At 40.2% G+C, this 23,832-nt stretch overlaps 2 protein-coding genes across 4 annotated transcripts in view; one reads left to right on the top strand and one right to left on the bottom strand.

Moving 5' to 3' along the window:
- LOC308473244 (uncharacterized protein) overlaps positions 1-21,079 on the top strand; it is a 138,839-nt gene extending 117,760 nt beyond the window's left edge. For all 3 annotated transcript variants that reach the window (XM_080998598.1, XM_080998600.1, XM_080998599.1), the window contains exons 4-5: positions 17,105-17,281; positions 20,600-21,079. In XM_080998598.1, the coding sequence (XP_080854724.1) occupies positions 17,105-17,281; positions 20,600-20,791 (369 nt within the window). In that variant the 3' untranslated portion in view covers positions 20,792-21,079. The remainder of the gene's footprint in view (positions 1-17,104; positions 17,282-20,599) is intronic.
- The window catches only part of UST (uronyl 2-sulfotransferase), a 123,034-nt gene that overhangs the window by 75,563 nt on the left and 23,639 nt on the right, over positions 1-23,832 (bottom strand). The gene's annotated exons all lie outside the window — the stretch shown is intronic.

The raw sequence follows: 23,832 nt of genomic DNA, 5'->3' as shown, positions 1-23,832 counted from the left end.
CAAGGACAGCCCAGCCAATCTCCTTGTAATCAATACCTGCACTGCTTTATCCTATACTGCCCCCCAAGGTGTCAAGTGCACTTCCCAGAGTACTTGCACTAACATACAACTTCATCTACCTCACTAGAAGAAGTGTGCATGCACACGAAAGCTTATACCAAGAACTAACTTAGTTGGTCTTTAAGGTGCTACAGGAAGGAATTTTTTTATTTCTCACTAGTCCTTGTTACAGATAGGTAGCCGTGTTGGTCTGCCATAGTCAAAATAAAAAAATCCTTCCAGTAGCACCTTTAAGACCAACTAAGTTAGTTCTTGGTATGAGCTTTCGTGTGCAAGCACACTTCTTCAGATACACTGAAACAGAAGTTGCCAGATCCTTCTATATAGTGAGAAGGTGGGGAGGGGTATTACTCAGAAGGGTGGTGGGAATGGGAGATAGCTGAGCTATCTCCCATTCCCACCACCCTTCTGAGTAATACCCCTCCCCACCTTCTCACTATATAGAAGGATCTGGCAACTTCTGTTTCAGTGTATCTGAAGAAGTGTGCTTGCACACGAAAGCTCATACCAAGAACTAACTTAGTTGGTCTTAAAGGTGCTACTGGAAGGATTTTTTTTTTTTTTTTTTTTATTCTCACTAGTCCTTGTTCCTTATCCTTCAACCAAGTACAAAGGCTAGCACAGTACAGGTGACCATAAAAGCAAGTTTTGCTAGTATAGAACTAGACAGACCAACTGACTGATTCTGTTGCTGATTCCTCCCCTGCTTTCTGCGATTGCATTTGCTTGCTACTTTTTAATACTTGCTGTTTTGTTTTTTAAAATGGTCACACACTACTATGAGGTCCCCTTTTGGTCATGAAGTTTTGTGAGTTCTAGTCCAATAACATTTGGAGGACCTGCTCTAGGGACTATACCCTGGCATTGTAATTTGACAGTGCTATGCACAGTTTTAAAATTGTGTGCAAATACAAAATTTAACAAATAATCTTGGAAGGCTTGTGTTTAAAAATTAGTTGCTACTTCTGTATCTTCATTATATTGGATCCAGATGAAGGCTGCAATCCAAACAAATACTTATGAGGGAGTAAACCTCACTGAACACAGCAAAGACCTACTTCTGAATAAATATGCATAGGACTGCACTGTTAAAACTTTCCTCTATTTTCCTGCATGTTATCCAGACCACCAAAGTAAGAGCTTTAATAAAACAGCTTGAGAGTGGGAGAAGATAAGAAAAACTACATGTCTCTCTAATTTGGCAATAAAGCAGCATCATGAAGATGACAAATGAAGGCCAGATAGTATCATCTGGATATAGTCATTCAAGTTAGTGAGTCAAGACAAATATATCCCGTTGGAGAAAAAACGCATTCCATTTCATGGTAATTACAAAAAATATCCGGGCTAGTCTTATCTATAATAATTACCAGCATTGTTATGACTATTTAAAACCAGAATGCTTTTTAGCTATGCATGGGAAGAAGATAAATATGTGAATGCAAGTTGAAAGCAAGTAATCCTCAAACACATGTTTTGTTTTCACTCTAATGTACTGCTACTATGAAGTCAGTATTAGGGTTGCCATATTTCAAAATGTGAAAATCCGGACACAAATGTTTTGCCAAAGTTGTTGAGCTTCCCCCCCACAAAACAACAACAACAACAAAACTCACCCCTAAAATGAAGTTTTTAAGTGATTTGCTACTTGGGTTGCCATGCGTACTTGACTTTCCCATACATTTCCGCCAGAGACTGTTTCCAACTGCCATATGCTGGCTATGTCCGGGACGTATGGCAGCCCTAGTCAGTACTGAACCAATGCTGAGCTTCGCTAAAGAAGCTGCTTTTATTCGCCTGTGCTACTGTGCTCTGCCCCCATCCCCTTGCCACATATGCTAAGCACACAGTGGCTCTCTTGTCCTCCACCTTAAACAGCTCCTAGATAACTGCCTTTTAAGTTAAGAGAAGGCACCCTAATGAGTAGTCTACATAGCACTACCATCTGATAAAGGTCTCCTAACTTTTTAACCCTCTGTCAATAGTTGGGATCAAATGCACACCAACACCACTGTAGGAAGAAATCAAACTATTTGTGTCAGTCTTCGACAAATCTTTGTTCCAGGTGGACCTTTGCTATAAAATGGTATGACCATACAGTGGTACCTTGGGTTACATACGCTTCAGGTTACATACGCTTCAGGTTACGGACTCCACTAACCCAGAAATAGTACCTCGGGTTAAGAAGTTTGCTTCAGGATGAGAACAGAAATCATGCTCCGGCGGCGCAGCGGCAGCAGGAGGCCCCATTAGCTAAAGTGGTGCTTTAGGTTAAGAACAGTTTCAGGTTAAGAACAGACCTCCGGAACGAATTAAGTACTTAGCCCAAGGTACCACTGTATATTGTTTCACCCACCCATTAATATGATGAATCTATTTTACTTTTTTGGACTTGCCTCTACTCCTTCTGAAACTATTGAATAAACTGAAGAAACATGGACCTATGATGCCAGGGGTCAAAATGACTCAATGATATAGTGTTTAATATAAGTCTACAGGTGCTTAGTACATAACCTGTTCTGTCCATTTCATGTGAGAAAGGAGTACAGAGGGTGAAATCCCAACATTTATCCATTTTCATAAAAGACAAACCATTCACTCCCCTTTACACTACCACAAATGGGACTAGGTCCCAAATCATTTGGAGATTTGTATGTTGGCAACAGTAATGTGTAGACAGCCAGTGCAGATCATGCAGGACAAAAGTTTTGTGATATCATAGGAAAATGCCAACCAGTACTATAACAGCAGTATTCTACACTAGATGCCGTTTCCAGACCATCTTTATAGATAACACAAAATAGAATTTATTACAGTAATCTGGATGAGAGGGTACTAAAGTATGAATAATGTAGCCCAGTTATCTTTGTCCAGGAATGGTCTTGGCTAGCAAACCAGATGTATCTGGAAATAGATGTTCCTGGCCACTGAAGCCACCTAGGCCTCTAGTGACAAATAGGTCCAGAAGAACCTTCAGACTTCAGGGAGAGTGGTGTTCCATTCAGGACAGGCCAAAATACCCAATTCCCCAAACTAACAGAGTATTTATTGAAGCACCGAGTTGATATGGAAAAATCTGCTGGTGGGTTAACCTACATATGTGGGTTTATGTATGCGCTCTGTGTGTGTATGTGTGTGCTTCGTGTGTGTGTGTGTGTGTGTGTGTGTGTGTGTTGCATGGGGCCCTAAGAGCATTTGTTGTTGTTGTTTAGTCGTTTAGTGGTGTCCGACTCTTCGTGACCCCATGGACCAGAGCACGCCAGGCACTCCTATCTTCCACTGCCTCCCGCAGTTTGGTCAGACTCATGTTTGCAGCTTCGAGAACGCTGTCTAACCATCTTGTCCTCTGTTGTCCCCTTCTTCTTGTGCCCTCAATCTTTCCCAACATCAGGGTCTTTTCCAGGGAGTCTTCTCTTCTCATGAGGTGGCCAAAGTATTGGAGCCTCAGTTTCACGATCTGTCCTTCCAGTGAGCACTCAGGGTGATTTCCTTAAGAATGGATACGTTTGATCTTCTTGCAGTCCATGGGACTTGCAAGAGTCTCCTAAGAGCATTAGTCAACCTTTAATGTGGTTCTGAAGCCAAAAAAGGTTAGTCATCTCTGTCTTAAAATCTTTATATAGGCTGCTTCACAGAATCATCTGGAGGGCTTTTTACCTGCTGTGACTACAATTCACCCCGGGGTGAGGGGGTGTTGCAGGCAGCCCAGAAAAGCAATCCACACTATCAAGGCTGAATCTTCTGCAAAGACCAGAATATTTCGAGTAAAATGATGTAATTGCCATGTATCAGTCAACTCTGAATGTACCATGCATGCACAATTGCCACACAGTTGGTGTGTGGCATGCAGACTGCATAGTGGCATCTGGATTGGGATAAATAATAATAGAACCCGCTGCAGATTCTGGAACATGCACACCTGCGTTCCAAAATCCACAGTGAGCACTACTCAGTAGAAACCCAGCTACTAACTAGAACTTCATTGAAGTATTTCTTGATAAATCTAGTGAACACTTTTGTTTTGTTTTATAATGTGTATTATTATGAAGATATATTTCTAAATATTTAAAACTGGAATGTTTTTTGTTATGCTTAGGATGAAGAGAATTATCTGCATTACCAACAGGAAATTTGGAAGTAGATAATTTCGGGAGCCCTTGCTTTATTCAGGGCTTGTTTGCACATCCTTGCCAGTTGCATTAGTTTTGATAATGGTACTTCAGGGTAATTAAGGTTAATGTAGGATGACAGATATTTGCTTTGATCTGCAGACACTGAAGAACTTACTGAAAAAATAGATTTATTTCACTGCATTTAAATCCTTCCTTTCTTTTGCCATTGTTGTAAACAAATTATAAATCATTTTCATTCAAGTTCTCTTTAAATGGCAGTATGGTGTAAGCCTTGGAAGAATTTGATAGTTTCTTATATGGGAACCTGTTTCTTTTATGTTGCTGACAGATCGGTGAGTAAAATTTCATCAAGAGATTAGACAGACAGATGCACTTGGATCCAGTCAAGTTTAGCTGCTTGCTTTATTTTGGGGATTTGGAAATGCTCAAGCCAGCCTTAACATTTCACAATGCAAACAATAATTACTTAGACAGGCTCTCTATTTCTTTCTGCCTCTCTTTCCTGTTTTTGTTTAGTTTGAAGAACCACAGAAGTATGTCACTGCTATGCCAGAATCCTTCAGTAAACCTTTAACACAAAGACAGTACTCAAACTCTGCCACTGATCATACCCTTTGTAAGAAACCTCTTCAAGTATGCAAACATCAGTATTAAGTAGGCCATCTCCACATAGCAAGCGAACCACAAGCTCAGCTTCTTGTGATCATGGTACACACTTACAGTGCAGACATTAGCTAACTTACTTAGAAGGCTCAGTGGCCTACAATAACAACTCTAACTTCTGAGCTGTCTATACACAGAAATTAACTACAACTAGGACTTGCCGATCAGAAGGTCGGTGGTTCGAATCCCTGCAATGGGGTGAGCTCCCATTGCTCGGTCCCTGCTCCTGCCCACCTAGCAGTTCGAAAGCACGTCAAAGTGCAAGTCGATAAATAGGTACCGCTCCGGCGGGAAGGTAAATGGCGTTTCCGTGGGCTGCTCTGGTTCATCAGAAGCGGCTTAGTCATGCTGGCCACATGATCCGGAAGCTGTACGCTGGCTCCCCCAGCCAATAAAGCGAGATGAGCGCTGCAACCCCAGAGTCGGTCACGACTGGACCTAATGGTCAGGGGTACCTTTAGCTTTATCTTTAAGTGCTCATCCACACTTTTACTTGTCCCGCCACTTTCCCTCAAGAAAACCCGTTTACCACTGAATCAGAATAAATGCGATTCAGTTTTTCTGCAGACTGACATTTGTTCCAATTCAGCAGTAAACAGTGGGTTTTCCTGCAGAAAGAGGTGGACTAAATGAAAAACTGCTCAGACAGGAGGGGACAAGCAGAAAACCTCTCGTAAGTGTGGACTAACCCTAAAGCAAATGAAGAGATTGAAACAGGAAATGTTGCTCTCCCAGAATGAGAGGCAAAGAGGAGAAAAGATCCTAGGTGAGAGCTGGGGTTGCCATATGTCATCTTTTTGCAGGACACGTCCTCTTTTTCATAGTTAAAAGTAGAAGTTGGCAAATGTGTCCTCTTTTTTGCTATTCAAAATATGGCAACTCTACCTTCCATGGGTGGGTGGTAAGAGTTCAGAACTACCTTTAAGAAAGGACTCTTTCTGTAGCTTTTGGTCTTATTTACATTAGTTTTCTATATGTTATTGCATCATGAAAAAACTTGAATAAAAATCTTAATGCTAAAATAAAGATTGAAACATGAAGTGATACAAGGAGCTTCATCTCACTTCTCTTTCAACATCTTACTAAATAAGAAACAGATTCTGTGATTCTGCTATACCAATAGCATCACCTGCTCCATAAACCTGTTCATTCTTACCTGCCTTGTTTCCTTGGTTGCTCCTCTTTGCACATATCCATTAGAGTGGGAACAACAGGGGAGGGGAATAGTGATGGGAAATTAAGAGGTCTGTATGACCCACACACTACTTATTTAGGCACAACCATGTAAATACTTTTGGGGTTTTAATCTAGTATTTTGATATGGACAAGGTTCCTCTTTCCCAGCAAAGCACCTTAAGTCTGTCTGAGTAATACCAGAGTAAAACAAAGAAGGCAGACCATGAGCAAACATGAAAAAAACCAAACAAATATTTTTAAGAAATCCCTGTACTTGAAACACAAAAGACATTCCTTGCTAAAGTCAGGATTTTATATTTTTAATTTCCTGTTTGGCACAGGCATCCTCTTTTTGTATGACCATTATTTATACAAGGATTATCTAAAGAAAGAAGAGAACCACTCTCATAATCTCCTTGCCACTCCACATAACTGTTGGACTCATATTGACAAAAACATCAGTGGTCTTCAGCTAAAATTAGACTATTCTGAATTTATTTGGATTTTCAAAAGAAAATCCACTGTTGGGTCCTCATTTATTATAACAATTATTAATTACTATAATTATTAGTAGTAGCTGTTGTTCTAATCTATGGAATTTAGTTGCTGAAACTGCTGATATAGAATATTCTGGTAGTCAGTAGTAGAAGAAGAAATGCAGACTACCAGGAGGTGGAAGCACCTGTCGTTCAACAGTTGCATGTACGCCTTATAATTAGATTATATTCCAATTACTGAAATAACGTAGGTCAACTAGAGCAACAAACGCAGCCCAAAATAGAGGTAGTCCATAAGGTCCACAGGCTACCTTTGGCCAACAGAAGCGCTTCCCCAAACCCTTGGGTCTTCTGTAATCCAGGAAACCCTTTCTTCCTAGAATTCAGTGGAAACTATGGTATGTTTTAAATTAAACAACAAGTAGTCTGACCTTGTGCAATCTTATTCAGCTTGTACCTTCCAGATCCGTTTTGCCCACTTATAAAGCACTCTGTTGTCTGCATATTATGGCCCAATCGAATGTATTCTGCATGAATTTACGAAGCACATACTGGGTATCTTAGAATGTGCAGTACCACACTGGCATCATGTCACACATTACTCAATACTTCTAAGTTTGTCCATGTTTCCCAAAAATTGAGTATTAATATATGCAACTGAAAATTTTTAATATTAAACAGTTCTTAAAGTGGATTCACTAAACAGCTCTTTCCCAACTGAACTGCCAATGAGCAAGCCAGTGTATGGACCACTTCAGTCACTACAAACATGGTTGTTTCATATACTAGGATCAGTCAGGGAGTCTGTAGCAAATAGAAGATGTGGCAGGTGGCTGAAGAAGGTGAACTAGGAACAAGCATGCTGGGGCAAGGTCTGGGCCAGTTGTAGCTGTCCATTACAGCTGCCCATTGTTTAACTTCTGCAAGGCAGCATCACTCAGGACAATAAGTCTGGGGCCAGATTATCTGCTTTGGTTGCTACTAGCTCTCCACTGGCACAAGAAGAGGACTACCTCTTAGCCTAAACCAGGCCGGTCCAACATGTGACCCAAGGTCCACATGCAGCCTTCAAAGCCTTTTGGGTGGCCCTCAGCAACATTTGAAACACACACCTGGTGCCCTCCCAAAGCCAGGTAAGGAGGTGCACTGGGCTTTGGGAAGGAGGAGTGAGGGATCCAACAGTGTCCTAGAGTCCTCCTGCCTCCTTCCCAAAACCTAGTTGGTGCTTTCCCTGCCAGAGCTTCGTGCCTCCTTCCCAAAGTCCGGCAGCTCAGTCAGCCAGCTTTGAGAAGACAGCACAAAGGCTGGAATGTGTGTCAAATTTTGGGCTCTGCCACAAAAGCAGTGTGCAGCCCGCAGATTCCATTTCAAAGTACTTTTGTGGCCCACTTGGCATGAAAAGTTGGACCGACCTGGCCTAAACCCATGAGAACTAAAATGGGCTGCTGAGACAGTGGCTGATGTTTTAACCAAAACTCTGAGGTTACAGAGTGTTAGTTCCCTTCCCCGCCAACTTCACTTCCACCACTTGCAAAACAAGAACATCAGTGGCATCCAATCTGATTTGGAATACTACTTATGCAGGTGCAAAAGCATAAATAAAAGGGAAATGTGAAGCTGTAGAGAAAGGAACCAACAGTCTTCCTTCCCTAGGAAAGTGAGAGTGAGTGAGTATGTATAAGAGAGAGAGTGCACATGTTTTCAGTACATGCAGTGGAGGGTAGGAGAAAACCTTTTATTTATTTACATCCTCCCCCGTTCAGGATGGTTTATAGCATATTAAAAACCACAAAATACACATGAGGGGAAGAAGCAGTTAAACTGTCTGCCTCCTCATGAGTAGTCCAACCAGCAATCAGACAGCATCGGCTGCACCTGAATAAGGGTAAGGCTGGTAGGGGCTATAAGCTGTCATGGTGGGGTTGATGTTGGTTCTAAGTCTCAGAATAATCCCAGGAAGCGGGTGAGAAAAGGAAACCCCTGAGGAAGGAAGAGTACTGTAAATAAAGTGGAGTGTTGCGTGGCTTTGCTTACTTTCTCCCCAACCCCTACCCCCACGAGCAGGGCTTCCCTATTCTGAGGAGAAGATGGGAGGAAAGGTACTATGTGCTTATCAGAAACAAGCTCAGCTGGCTAAACACTGTGGGGTCTGTAGGGTCTGAGACCCTGGGTCTGTAAGACACATATAAAATAGAACTGAACAAGAGACTGTTGAAAGCAGATAACACAATCTGGAAAACAAGGCATCTATTCAATAAATCTCAGCCTGGAAGGCCGAATGCTTGCCAAAAATGAAACCTCTTAACAAGCTGGCAGAAGGCCAAGAGGACCTCTCCAGGTGGGGACTTCCAATGCCTGGGCATAGCCACAGAGAACGTCCTCAGTCACATCCAAACCAGTAGTTCTCTGCCATGTCTCATACAGAACTGGTATACTTCTGTAAAGTAACACTGTTTTCAAGAGTCTTCCTTGCACCACAAAAATTGGTACTTTTCTTTCCACTGGGAAAATACTGCTAACACATTTCTGACTTCTTAGCCTATTTCTACAACTTTGCTTCTCTTTTACCCCTACTACTCCCAAATTTCTCCCAGATGATGCCTTCTCTTCTCATTAGCTTCACATACACTTTTCAGTGCTCTGCTACCTGCTGGCTATTTTCAGTGGCATAAATTTTCCTTTTTATATATTATTCATTTTGTCGTGATTCAAACAGTACAGTAGCACCTCGGCTTAAACTTCAGGTTGTGAAAGCGGCAAACCTGGACGTGTTCTGCAGTGCATGCATGCTCAGAAGCGGTCTGCTGCCGCGCACGCATGAGCAGAAGCTGTCCCTCCGGTTGCGGAAACCTCAGGATCCGACCGGAGCTCCAGAATTGATCCCGTCCACAACTGGAGGTACCACTGTACACCATTCAATCTTCCTGGAACTTAATAAACTATGAAACTACAATCTCTTAGTAGATCACATTAAGAATTGCATACAGATTTACTACCAAGAATTATCTTCTAAACAACTCAGCCACAGGAATTTGTTTGTAATAAGGCCTCCGGCATAATAGTATCCTAGCACAGAGTCATAGAACTGTAGAGTTAGAGGAGCCCCCAAGGGTCATCTAGTCCAACCCCCTGCAATGCAGAAATATCACTAAAGTATCCATGACAGATGGCCATCCAACCTATGCTTTAAAACCTCAAAGAAGTAGAGTCCACCATCTCTCATGGGAGTCTGTTCCACGGTAAGTTCTTCCTGATGTTTAGTCAGAATCTCATTTCTTGTAACTTGAATCCATTTGTTGGGGTCCTACCCTCCAGAGCAGGAGAAAACAAGCTGTTCCTCCATGGGACAGCCATTTGGATATCTGAATATATCTCCTCTCAGTCTCCTGTTTTCCAGACTAAATGTACACAACTCCCTCATTCCTCAAAAGGCTTGGTTTCCAGACCCTTGTTCATCTTGGTCCTCTGCACATGTTCCAGATTGTCATTGTCCTTAAATTGTGCTACCCAGAACTGGACATAGTGTGGTCTGACTAAGGCAAGAATAGAATGGTACTATTACTTCCCTTTAACTGGGATACTATATTTCTGTTGATGTGGTCTAGAATCAACAGAAATACAGCTTTTTCCCCTGCTGCTGTATCACACTGTTGATTCATGTTAAGTTTGTGATCTACTAAGATCCCTAGATCCTTTGAATAATTTGTTTCCCTCTGATACATTAGGAGCTGAACGCACTTTCTGGGACTGATCATAAAGGCATGCCTCATCTGTTTGCTCTAGTGCTGGGATTGTAACACAACAGATGAACCATAAATTCACAGTGTTGTTTTTTATAAAACAGACACATTCTAGTCTTATAGTCACAAGATTAAAAATAATTAATTTATTTGCAAAAGTATATTAGTTGCTCTTCCACTATTTGCTCAATATTAAAAAAAGAATAAAACCTAAAAATGCAATAACCATCATAATCACATAGATGTTTTATAGCAAAAGAAGCAGTGAAGATGTAATTAGAAAGTCTTTGAAGGAAAAGTAGTATTTACTAGCCAGCAATGGCACAAGGTAAGAATCCACTGGAGGCTACCAAACTGCCTTGTGTACTACTTGCTAACCTTACTTTACATATAGATGGCACACAGAGAAGATCATATCATTTAATATCACAACATCCTGATTTATTACTGTATCAAAGATGCTAAGCAAATTTTTGCCATTAAAAAACAAATTATAATATAAGTTAGTTTTAACAGAAGAAGCATAAGTAAAATGATTCACAGGATAAGGCTCCTTTATTTCTGTGTTTAGCATAATTTAAGAATGATTTAAATAACTGAAAATATTAAACTTTGAATGGTTTCATAATGAGCTAAGTAGAATGAAATAGAATCCAGTCCTAAACACCCTACTTGGAATCACATCTTGCTAGTTTTATTGCTAGTTTTAATAAGTTCCACTAAAATTTATTATGTATTTAGGATCAAAGAGGAAAATCTCCAAAAACGGTTGGCAGGTATGTAAACAGACAAACAGAATTTGCATGAAACTGCAGGGCACAATTTGCTTTGGAATATGTTCCACTGAGGATGTTTTCTATGAGAAGCTTTGATCTTTGGTACTTCAGCCACATACAAAAATCATCCATGTGTCTACAAAAAGGATAATCTGAAACCTTAGAAGTGCTTCCCAGCTTTAATGAGCATAAAGCATATAGATCATAATCCGTCATAACGAAGCCTTTACAAAAATTCATATATGTACGTACAATGTACACATGTTGATGAACTGTGACAAGTCAACTTGGGGCACAGAATTCTTTCCATCTAGGTTTTTTAAGAAAACAAAAACAAAAAAATGTATGAAACAAGACTACAATATTACTTTATTTATCTGTTTGGCTACTTGCCCAAAGTCCCACCTCTTCTCCTGAAAAGCATGGCCCGAGCCACCCACCACTGAAACTTTTATGTCTGAATACCCAATTTGCTTGCCACCCACCAAGACTTTCTGAAGAGAGCTACTAGCAAACATTCCTTGGTCATTTAATCAAGGGAGAGTAATCTCACTGCCAACACTTAAAGTAGCAAATAGTCATCAAATGGAGTTGAACGTCTGCTTAATCCTCATGCCTACTTCTTAATAAGGAAAATACAGTCCTTACGTAAATCAACAGTAACTGCAGATAAAAGCAGTTTTGTGTCACTGGTTAATACACACACCCCACTGAATATTCAGCCTTCTGTATTAATGCATTTTCTATCACATCTTTTTACAGCATAAAGACATTTCAAATTACTTCAGGTACAGACCACGCAAACTGGAGTGCTATTTTATTTTATCTTGCACACATTTAGTGTGTGTGTGTGTGTGTGTGTGTGTGTGTGTGTGTGTTAGAGTGGAGAGTGAGCTGGGCAACTGCTTTTGCTGGACTTCCCTTTCCTTACCCAAAAGGCCATCCAACACCACTTTCTCTGTGGGAAACAACAAGAGAGGCAGGCAGGCAGCTGACTTCTGAGTAGCCCTCCCTAACCTGGTGCCCTATAGAATCTGATGGTTTGGACTACGACTCCCATCCCCCCTAGCCATTGAGCTATGCTAGCTGGGAGTGAAGGGAGTTGGAATCCAACAACATTTGAATGGCCATAGGATTCCCATCCCTATACTAGGGAAACAGAGTCGTTTCTGGTTTGGCTCTACCATCATAGAAACACTTCCCAATGAAGTCTACTACAAAATTGTTAAGTGATCTGCTGAAACATTTTTCCTAGTCTCCACTATTTTTCTTTTAATTTTTGAATCAACTTCTACATGTGTCTTGAGAATGGTTCAGCCAACCTTATAGTAGAGCCTTTGGGTTTCTAATGCAATTTCTAGAAATATAGGTTCTTTCCAACCTTCAACTATAAGCTAACTGTTATTTCAGTGAGATTTTATGGCAATTTTAGGTAAAATGAACTGTAGGAGGATGAGCTATTAAAACCTAAAATAAATGTTAAAAAACAAAACATGACAAGCCGGACTGTCTCACAATAAGGAAGTCACCCAGAACATTAATTAATTACTCAATTATCTCTTTTTGTTTTTTCCTATTACCTGCCTCCTCTTACTTTTCAAGGGGGTGGGCACAGAATGAAATTGCTTCCCATTATTCAGAATGACTAAAGGGAAAACGCACAAAAACTCCTCTAAGTAATCACATTCAGATGAAAATGCACAACACAGATGATATGGAAAGTGAATTGGTTATTACCGAAGCTAATATAGCAGGAGCATATTTTGCATTTATGAAGTACAGTACATGCAAAAAAAAAAACCTAATCACAAACCCTGCTCTCTCCCTCCATTCCTGAATAGCAGGGGGTTTTCTCAAATGTATTCCAGCATTCTCTGCTGCCAGATATTGATGGAAGACTTGTTTATCATTGTTTCTCTTTACTATTCCGCAAACTTCTCATAAATTGCCGTATGAACATATTTTCTCTACAGCAAAAAAGTTGTTACCAGTGCCCCAGCTTTGCCTTGCTTTTACTTTAACAAGGCAGTTTTAGTACCTGTTAAAACAAGACCATGTCATACCTATCCTTCACATAAGAATGCAGAAATTGGCTTCTGTTTGAATAGTGTACGAGATGATAGTCACCAATTACTCTTTCCCCTGCAGTGCCCTGTACCTATTGCTAAGCTGCTCTGCTGGGTTGGGAAAGACTGGAGTAGCAAGAATCCTTCCATCTATTAGACCCCTCAGAGCCAGGGCACTGAGGCCGACAGAACAGCAGTTTGTCTAAGGCTAGGTCATGACAGCAAAGGTGCACTTTGAGCAGACAGAACACCTCACTATACCAGCTCATAGTTCAGCTTATCATTATTGGCCAATAGTAACTTTGGGAAATGGCTGAACCATTCATATAATAATTTCATGAAGTGAACTTTCGCAAACATGTTGATTAATAGCTAGGGATAAATGAATCTGTCAATTTCAGTTTCTCTCATATTCTCTTTCCCCCAGTTCTTCAGTTTGCCACATGAAGAGTCCTCAAAAATGTGTCAGCATTTCAGTGCACATATCTTCTAATATACCAATTTTTGCAAGCAATTTGCACTTATATAAATGTGTTTTTGTATTTACTAATATGTGGATTTTTATGTGCACTTCCTAAATACACACATTCTGTGGATGGATCACAACTGCATCACAAAGTTAAGATTTGCATATAGTTTGGGGAAATGCAAATTAGGTGGATTCACACTGAAATCTCAACCAAACCAAATTTCTCCCTCATCATTACTCACAGCTATATGCTATGAACAAGTGTGCTAGTGCTATCTTTGTTTGAAAGGTTGATGTAGTTCTGGTTATGTTTTATGGGGAAAAATAAACAAATCGTTAAAAGAAAACCCAGTACTCTGCCAAGGTCCTGTACTTCAAATATCATCATGCTATTAAAAAAAAAAAAAAAGGTGTACAAATAAGCCCCAATTGTTTGGATAAGAGTTACCAAGTGAAGTCAACCACTTTCTTAATCTACTGTAGTAGATTAAGATTAAAGTGAGATATCAAGAAATGCCCCTCCCTGAAACCTTGATCATTTGATGATCAAAGACTACTAATAAAATAATTTGCTGTGACAAAGCACTACATCAAACTAGGAACAGCTTGGGACCAGTTTACTTGTGGGATCACCTTTCCCACTCAACCTTTTCAATCTACAGAACTGGCACTATTAAAGATGCCACACAATACAGTGTTGTCAGAAACTGAACTTGTAGCATGGCAGGACCTATACTTCGGAACTTTCTGCCCATTTACATCAGGCTGTACCTTCACTGTACTCTTCTCAACATCTTGCTTTTGTTTAGACAAGCCTATCCAGACATGCAGATGCTGATGTGTTTTATTATTTTTTTGCTGTTAACATTAATCATCTCTAAGTATTTTCAATTAATTTTAATGGCTTTTAAGAATAATTTTAATATTTATTGTTAAACTGCTTAGTGGTTTCTCTACAATCAAGTAGCATATAAATTACTACAAAACTAAACTACAAAACTTAAAATATGAAGTAGCTATCTCAATGCATATTTAACTGATCAGCCAGTCGTATGAACACAAACACTTAAATGTTGTTACAAAGCAACAGCTTATGAACAAATCATAATAAGCAAACATATAAAACACTATTTATAGAAGTGGTTTCCATTCCTTTCCCCCGCCCAAGTCAACACACAGTGAAAATATTGCAGCTTTGCCTTATTATGTAGGTCTACACCTTGCCTTCACGCCACTTTAGGAAGGTGTAGTCAAAAAACATTTTCCTTTTTCAGTCAAACACTATGTGTGTGTATTTTGGCACCACAAGGAATTTTTGCAGAAAGAAGGAGACCACCTGTGAGTTATTTTCATTAAACACGCTCCTAATCCTCTCATGCATGTTAGAAACATTGATCTACTTTAATAGCTGCTATAGTACACAGAAAACAGAGTTTAAGCCTATTCTATTTTGACAGGTGACAAAACTAAGATCAGATACATAATGGATTACATCAAAATATGATAAAAAGACAATTAGGTCACTGCAGGGGAAAATAACTCATTATTTTTTAAAAATAAAAAATCCTTTTAGCAGACAGCCAATACAGCCCCCAGATTGGTTGTGTTTTATATCTATCACACATTAAAAGGAAAGTTATACCACTTACACCCATGCAAAAAAACATATATTTGTGGTTTTTACTCATAAAAAAATTCAATAGTTTCATAGAATATAACAGCTGCTGAAACAGCCACAAACATCAATGGTGCCTTTTAAATGTATTTTACCACAGAATATTTCAATCCCTATCTTTGAATCATGACTACTGTATGCCAAGAATGTATCATAAAATAAGGAGGAAGCCCCACATACCAAAGCCTAGGCGTCTTGACATTTTAATACTGTGATTTCATGGGATGGTTTACCACGAAAACTACGTTGTGTTTTCTCCATATGCAGCTTGTCAAGATGATAGAGAACTTTCCACCCTATTCCATTAGCATGATAATCAGAGCCATTTCACATGCTACAATTTCAACATGTATATGTTACAGACCAGTGCCATGTACCTACTAAAACTATAACATTTTGCTTCCCACTGCTTCAGGTGCACAGTACAAACATGAACTGTGGATCTGAACTAATCATGGATTCCTGCATCCTGTTTTTGCAGGGTACATTAGGTGAAATGAATGTGTGCTACAATGTCAGTAAATATGCAATGTGTAACGTATTCTCTCTAAAATTTGAATGTGTAAAAACAGCCCTGCGAATGAAGTTGCTGGCAGAACCTAATGAGAGGTTACTATTAACTCTTTTTGTTTTGAAACGTGGATGGTTTTATCAGATAAGCTTGCTGCATTATTTGATTTCAGTCCATAACCGGAGTCATTTTATGGAGACGAGAACCAGCTAGAGTATGAAAGTATGTTGACTGAAAACACAGTGTCCTGTTTTCATTTTCAAATACAGTAACTTTACTTGTTATGTTATGGTTTTGTCTTTTTAAAATAGCTTCCATAGTATAATTGCTTTATGCCCCTGCACATAATTACCAGAAAAGCCACCATAATCAAACTGTACTTTTTTGGTACTGTATGAGTCAGCTCAAGGTTGCAGAACATTTAAACAGCACTGAGCAGCTAAGGGCCCTGCTGTAATACAAGGTTTGTCTTTAAAAGTTCGATATTGCAGATAGAAACAAACAAAAATCTGGGAGAAGGTATACAATACGGGGGGGGGGAGTTGTGTGCATGATTGTATATGAAACTGCACTGTGTGCAAACTAGTTCAATAAAACCCTAAAATTGCTACAAATGTTGTGGAATATTGGCTCAGTGGAGAAACAGACTACCTTGATTATCAGTTACAGTATAGACTTGCAACTGCTATGTTTCTGCAATAAAATGGACACAGTTTCTGATTTAAAAGAATCGAAGTCGATTTGCCATTTTACAAGTGTGTATGTGTGTGTTTTTAAAATGTTAACGCTTACAAAACTGCAAAGCAGCCAAATGTTCTTTAAATATCTTTCCGAATTGAATGGAGACACAGCAGATAAAAGCAATTTTAAAAACAGAAATATTTGGAAATATGCTGTAGTATCGAGACAGAAAAGATTGAGGATATAATCCTGTGCACACCTTCCTGTGCACACTGAACACAATGGGACTTACTAATAAAACATGAGGAACTGTGGTAGCTTTGGGAGGGCTTTGTTGACCTCATGCAGGAAGAAGTGGAAGAGCTAACTGAGGGCCAACAGGTATTGACTGTTGAAGAGCTGGAGGAACTGGTCAGATTAAATTCAAAATGTGAGGATGAGGATGGCAAGCATGAGCCAGCAAGCTGGAACCTGAATTATTATTATTTTTTCAACTTTTCCAAGTCATAAAACATGCAAATGATCTGACTGCAGAGTTTTACACAGTCTCAAAATAATCCATGGGATTACAGGCACTCTGAGACCACACTCTGAGATTAAATGTTTAATGAACTCAAGAAATAACAGCAGCTGCCAATTACCATGTTCCTCACACAGAAACCAGCAGCAGCGCCAGCAGCAGATGTGCCCAGGCAACTCATGTCTGGATCTGAACCACAGCCAAGCACTGCTGGATACTGGTCAAATCCCCTGGTCCTCATATCATCATCAGCAGTGAAGAACAGAAGGAAGAAGACCAAGAAGAAGGCTGAGAGCTACATTTGTCCCTCACCAGTAAGTGCAGCAATTTTTAACATGTTTTTAAAATTGTTTTCAAGAGGAGGGGTGGTTACACAATTTTTCTGGCAATGGCCAGGAACGTAACCCCCATGTAAGATGCAAGTTACCTGTACTGCCATTGTTATATTAAATTAAACTATCATTAAAACAGGGGGGCAAGATTTATTTTGGTCTTGTTTCCAGTTGTTTTAATCTCAAACTTCCACGTTTATTGCCCACTGCAGGTAGAGTGGCCTGAATTATAGCCAACTTGCAAAAGCAATCTGTTTTACCACATAAATCTACATCACCATTTCCATGAAAACAAATTAGAGAATGCCTGGCCTGTTAGAACCACACTGGAGGGAGGGAAAAAAAAGATAACCAATCCTGTAGCATTCTATCCCTGGAAAAGTAAAGAGGGCAAGGATAGAATCACACAAGGTCATGCCATCTAGACATAATCATATTCCTTTCTAATTGGATCCTGCAGGGTCTTGAAAAAGTCAGCTTTTGTTTAAAATCCTCCAACTACTGCAGCTGCAGAAATAAGCCTGGAAACTTAATGGGATATACCCTAAAGGTACAACACAGAGACAGCAAATAAAAATTAAGAGCACCAGATTTATTGTGTTTTCAAGCATTTTTGTAAGAATTGGAGTTAAGCAATATCAAAATATTTGTTTGCAGCTCTTTGGGTTCTACTGGGCTTATTTAGAAATAATAATACCTGCAAACAATTCTGAAACAGAAAAGTAAGCTCGCTTCACAGAAGTGGTGTAAATTAAATGCTCATTAAAACAATGAGCAATTTTAAAAGAATTCCCTTTGGTAAATTTCAAAAATGTCACCACAAAGCTCCCATCAGCCATGCCCATATTATACTTACACTATTTTTAAAAGGGCTCAGATGAAATAATGCTTTCTGATTTTGTACTCTCTCAGATTTACAACTCAAAAGTTACAAGCACGTCAGTTCCTTGGCCACCCTTCCTTTCAATCCCTTAGCCTCCTCTCTCAACTCTTTATGGTTAAGAGCACACAGCCCTCTAGCTTGAATACATGTGACCCTTTCTGACAGTAGCAGGCCTGGATTCAAGTAGCTGTTCAACTATGATGCCCACTGAACAGTTTTCAGCCAGCCACCACATCTACCCTTGACTAAAAACACTGAATTTGCCATTTCTGTTACTGCCAGAGCACAATGAGTTGAAATTTCTACTAAACTTTCCTCTGTCGGCCCCCAATCCCCAATGATTAATAGCCAACTTACAACCTCTGAAAAGTTAGGGTTTTTCATTTGAGAAGTATTGTTAAAAGGGATTAGAAGGGGAAAGGATTAAATAATGACTATACAAACTTAAGGAATGCGTAACTTAAATATTGACTATGGATGATTTATGGAGAAGCTGAAGGAAGTCCAGAAAAGAAATATTTTGTGAAAAATTGGATGTGAAACTATTGTGTGTTTTTGTTGTAAATTAATAAAAAATTATTATTATTTTTTTAAAAAGAAAAGTTAGGGGTTTTCTACTACAATATGTAACATGTAGCAATCAATACTGATTTGCCAATTTAATCACATGCTGTTCTGGCTACAATTTGTTAAGGCCTAAACATAAGAACGCTCAAAGTGAGAATAGAGGCAGAGGCAGAGTTTGCACACACAAGCTCTTCCCCTAACATCCTTGTGTTCATCATGATCCTTCTTAGTCCTCAACCTTCCCCATGTTGCTTTGAGTGACTTCTATTTGCGTTCACTTCAAAGCATGCAGTCAAGAACCTTGTTAAAGCAGGGTCCCTGGTCATGGGGAAGTCTACTTCTGTTCAAGCGAATGTGAGTAGAAACACCCCTGCAGTCTATGAAGCAAAGGTCAGTGGGGGGGACAATGACTGTAAGACAAACAAGGAGGTTTGGGCCATGCACGTGCATCACTGCCCCCACCCACACTTTGTTTCCGTGTTCAGGTGAAAGTCTAAACACGCCTATTGTCTACTTGATATCATCTACAAGCCATTCACTCCTGCCTCCAGATCATCTGATCAACACTGAGCCCAGTACATATCCTTGGGGAGGATCAAATTAAAAATTGTTTTTGAATATTCTTGAATGTGAAACATGGAAATACTGATTTTCATAATTTCCCCATTTCATTTATCAATAAATAAAAATATGAGAACACCTAAACTTTAGCTATTAAGTGTAGGGTTAAACCCTGCTGCATTAGCTAAGCACACTTTCCCCTGTGAGGAACGAGTGTGCACAGCCAACATAAAACCTCTGCTATATAGCTAATCTCAGTCTTATAACATGACACATGAAAGGGAAAATATCAAAATAAAACTGGTAAAATATACTATATCTCAAATCCAATCACAGTTTTACTAACACAGATGCTATCTGCACTAAGACATCATTTCTGCTTCTGACTCTTTTATATAGTTTGTCATAATCTGCGCTATTCAATTGTCAGTACCTTCACTACAGGACTCCTGAACTACCATAGAACTGTCAAGGGCGAATCCAGTTAAAAATTACTGCTATTCCAATTTAAAACTCTTCCACTTTCTCCCAGCCTGCTCATCCTTAATTAAAGTTAATGCAGTAAAATAAACAGTTAGAGGAAGACTTTCTTCTGACAAATTTAATTCCATTTTTCAGATTTCTATTTTGTAGACTCAAACAGAACACTGGTGTCTTAAACACAAGTTCACAGGAGCAGGCAAATTATAAAGGTCAAACTATCCTCAGGGACTGCAGTTTAGAAGGTCTTGTACAATACACCAAGCCTAAATTCCAGGGAAAATAAACCCAAGACAAAGCTGGGTAAGTATTAAAATAATGAAATGTATAGCCAATAGTTTTAGGGGGAACTGCCAAATACATATTTCGGGTTAATTCGGGTGAAAAATAAAGAAAAGACGTACTTGCTGTCTCAGTAGGAAGCTAACGTATCAGAATTAGAAAAGTGAAGGCTGCATAGACATCTTATTAAGAAAAATAAATTATTAGTTATAACAAGCACCTTGCCAAAATCAAATTTAACTGGGACTAAATTAAGACTAGAGATGAGAATTATTTTCCTTTCGGACACCCTGGAACAAAATCAGGAGCCTTAAAACTACTTTATGAGGTTGCTCATTGTTATACAGTATGCTTTGTGGTTAATCCCTGAATGAATATAGTTGTTGGCATCCATCTGTCTCAAGAGACAATGAAGTGAAGCTCAAGAAGGTGAAGTCCGACTGCTGGAGAACCACAGTGCCTGCTGTGGTAGCAGAGACCTCATACCTGCTGCCTCTTGCATTTTTTAATTTTTTTGCTGCATTTAGCACCAAAGTGACCTTCCTGGGATGCTGCAAGCCTGGGCAGTGTGTATGGAGATCCTGGGTTGCCCAGATGACAAGACTTCCCCTCTCAGCCTCGCTGATGTTGTCCCAAAGGAAAGCAGAGCAATACGTTTGGCACCAGCTTGGCTGCAGTACAAGATGCCATGTTCGGGACTTCACTCTGGATTTGTGTAGGTTTTACTCCCTAGCCTTTTCTTCTCCTGAAGATGTCTCGCAAGGCAGCGGGAACAGATTTTCCTCAGGGTTTACTCCCAAAACCTCTCTCACAAATGAGTACAGCTGCAAGGCAGTGGAGGGTTAGGATAAGAGTTTCATTCTCATAGATGGTCTCATCCCTGGTTGACAAGCCCCATCTGCCCCTCATTTCCCTCCACAAGATGTGCAGTAGCCACCTTCTTGACCATTGGACCCATTATGTGTCTTGTCCGCTCAATCTGCGGACAACGTTGCTGTGTTGTTTCATACTTTCCACATGCCCCATTATCATATTATAAAGTACGGTAGTTGTGTTCTATGTTATAAATCAAGCACTGCTAGGATCTGTTCCTGTTTGTTTTCCAATGTATTTCTTATGAATAAAAATATCAGCAATTTTTTATTATGAAAGTGTGGCCCAGAGGAAAAAAGGTTGAGACTCACTGTCCTAAGCCATTGTTTTCAACTCTAATTGGCAGCCAGTCTCCAGGGTTCTCAGGCAGAAGTCTTCTCTATCACCTGACACTTGAACCTTTCAATAGGAGTTGAACCTGAGACCATCCACATGCTAAATGTGTGGCATAGCATTGAGTTATGGACCTTCCCCATTAGAATCATAGAATCATAGAGTTTGAAGAGACCACAAGGGCCATCGCGTCCAACCCCCTGCCAAGCAGGAAACACCATCAGAGCACTCCTGACATATGGTTGTCAAGCCTCTGCTTAAAGACCTCCAAAGAAGGAGACTCCACCACACTCCTTGGCAGCAAATTCCACTGTCAAACAGCTCTTACTGTCAGGAAGTTCTTCCTAATGTTTAGGTGGAATCTTCTTTCTTGTAGTTTGGATCCATTGCTCCGTGTCCGCTTCTCTGGAGCAGCAGAAAACAACCTTTCTCCCTCCTCTATGTGACATCCTTTTATATATTTGAACATGGCTATCATATCACCCCTTAACCTCCTCTTCTCCAGGCTAAACATGCCCAGCTCCCTTAGCCGTTCCTCATAAGGCATCGTTTCCAGGCCTTTGACCATTTTGGTTGCCCTCCTCTGGACACGTTCCAGTTTGTCAGTGTCCTTCTTGAACTGTGGTGCCCAGAACTGGACACAGTACTCCAGGTGAGGTCTGACCAGAGCAGAATACAGTGGCACTATTACTTCCCTTGATCTAGATGCTATACTCCTATTGATGCAGCCCAGAATTGCATTGGCTTTTTTAGCTGCCGCGTCACACTGTTGGCTCATGTCCAGTTTGTGGTCAACCAAGACTGGCTGCCTAGATCCTTTTCACATGTACTGCTCTCAAGCCAGGTGTCACCCATCTTGTATTTGTGCCTCTCATTTTTTTTGCCCAAGTGCAATACTTTACATTTCTCCCTGTTAAAATTCATCTTGTTTGTTTTTGCCCAGTTCTCTAATCTGTCAAGGTCGTTTTGAAGTGTGATCCTGTCCTCTGGGGTGTTAGCCACCCCTCCCAGTTTGGTGTCATCTGCAAATTTGATCAGGATGCCCTTGAGTCCATCATCCAAGTCATTGATAAAGATGTTGAATAAGACCGGGCCCAAGACAGAACCCTGTGGCACCCCACTAGTCACTCTTCTCCAGGATGAAGAGGAACCATTGATGAGCACCCTTTGGGTTCGGTCAGTCAGCCAGTTACAAATCCACTGAGTGGTAGCATAGTCAAGACCGCATTTTACCAGCTTCTTTACAAGAATATCATGGGGCACCTTATCAAATGCCTTGCTGAAATCAAGGTAGGCTACATCCACTGCGTTCCCTTCATCTACCAGGCTTGTAATTCTGTCAAAAAACAAGATCAGGTTAGTCTGACATGACTTATTTTTCAGAAATCCATGCTGACTATTGGTGATCACAGCATTCCTTTCTAGGTGCTCACAGACTGTTTGCTTAATGATCTGCTCCAGAATCTTCCCTGGTATTGTTGTCAGACTGACTGGGCGGTAATTATTTGGGTCGTCTCTTTTCCCCTTTTTGAAAATAGGGACAACATTTGCCCTCCTCCAGTCTGCCAGGACTTCGCCTGTTCTCCAGGAATTCTCAAAGATGACTGCCAGTGGTTCTGAGATCACATCTGCCAGTTCTTTTAATACTCTTGGATGCAGTTCATCTGGCCCTGGAGACTTGAATACATCTAAACTAGCCAAGTATTCTTCTACTATCTCCTTAGTTATTCTGGGCTGTGTTTCCTTTGCTGAATCATTTGCTCCAAATTCTTCAGGTCGGGCATTGTTTTCTTTATCGGAGAAGACTGAGGCAAAGAAGGCATTGAGGAGTTCAGCCCTTTCTGTGTCCCCTGTTTGCATTTCACCATCTTCTCCTCTGAGTGACCCCGCTGTTTCTTTGTTCTTCCTTTTGCTACAAACATACCCATAAAAGCCTTTTTTGTTGCTTTTAACCTCTCTAGCAAGCCTGAGTTCATTCTGTGCTTTAGCTTTTCTGACTTTGTGTCTACACGTGCTGGCTATTTGTTTGAATTCCTCTTTGGTGGTTTCCCCCCTTTTCCATTTTTTGTACACATCCTTTTTTAATCTTAACTCAGTTAAAAGTTCTTTAGATAGCCACCCTGGCTTCTTTAGGCACCTTCCATGTTTCTGTCTCATTGGTATTGCCTGACGTTGTGCTTTTACTATCTCCCTCTTAACAAACTCCCAGCCATCATGAACTCCCTTTCCTTTTAGTATTACTGTCCATTACCCAGCACTTCCCTAAGTTTTATGAAGTCGGCTTTCTTAAAGTCAAGAAATTGAGTCCTAGTATGCTTGGCTGCTCCTTTCCGCTGTATAGTAAACTTCAGAAGAGCATGATCACTCGCGCCTAATGATCCTTCCACTTCTACCCCACTAACCAGGTCATCAACATTGGTTAGGACCAGATCTAAAATGGCTGTTCCTCTTGTTGCTTCTCCCACTTTCTGGACAATGAAGTTGTCTGCAAGGCCAGTGAGGAATCTGTTTGACCTTATGCTCTTGGCTGAGTTTGACATCCAACAAATATCCG

This window comes from Podarcis pityusensis (genome assembly GCF_964106645.2).
Source record: "Podarcis pityusensis genome assembly, chromosome: 3".
Classification (NCBI taxonomy): Eukaryota; Metazoa; Chordata; class Lepidosauria; order Squamata; family Lacertidae; genus Podarcis; species Podarcis pityusensis.
Note: the sequence above shows the minus strand (reverse complement) of the source record. Positions and strands in the feature narration are given on the sequence as shown.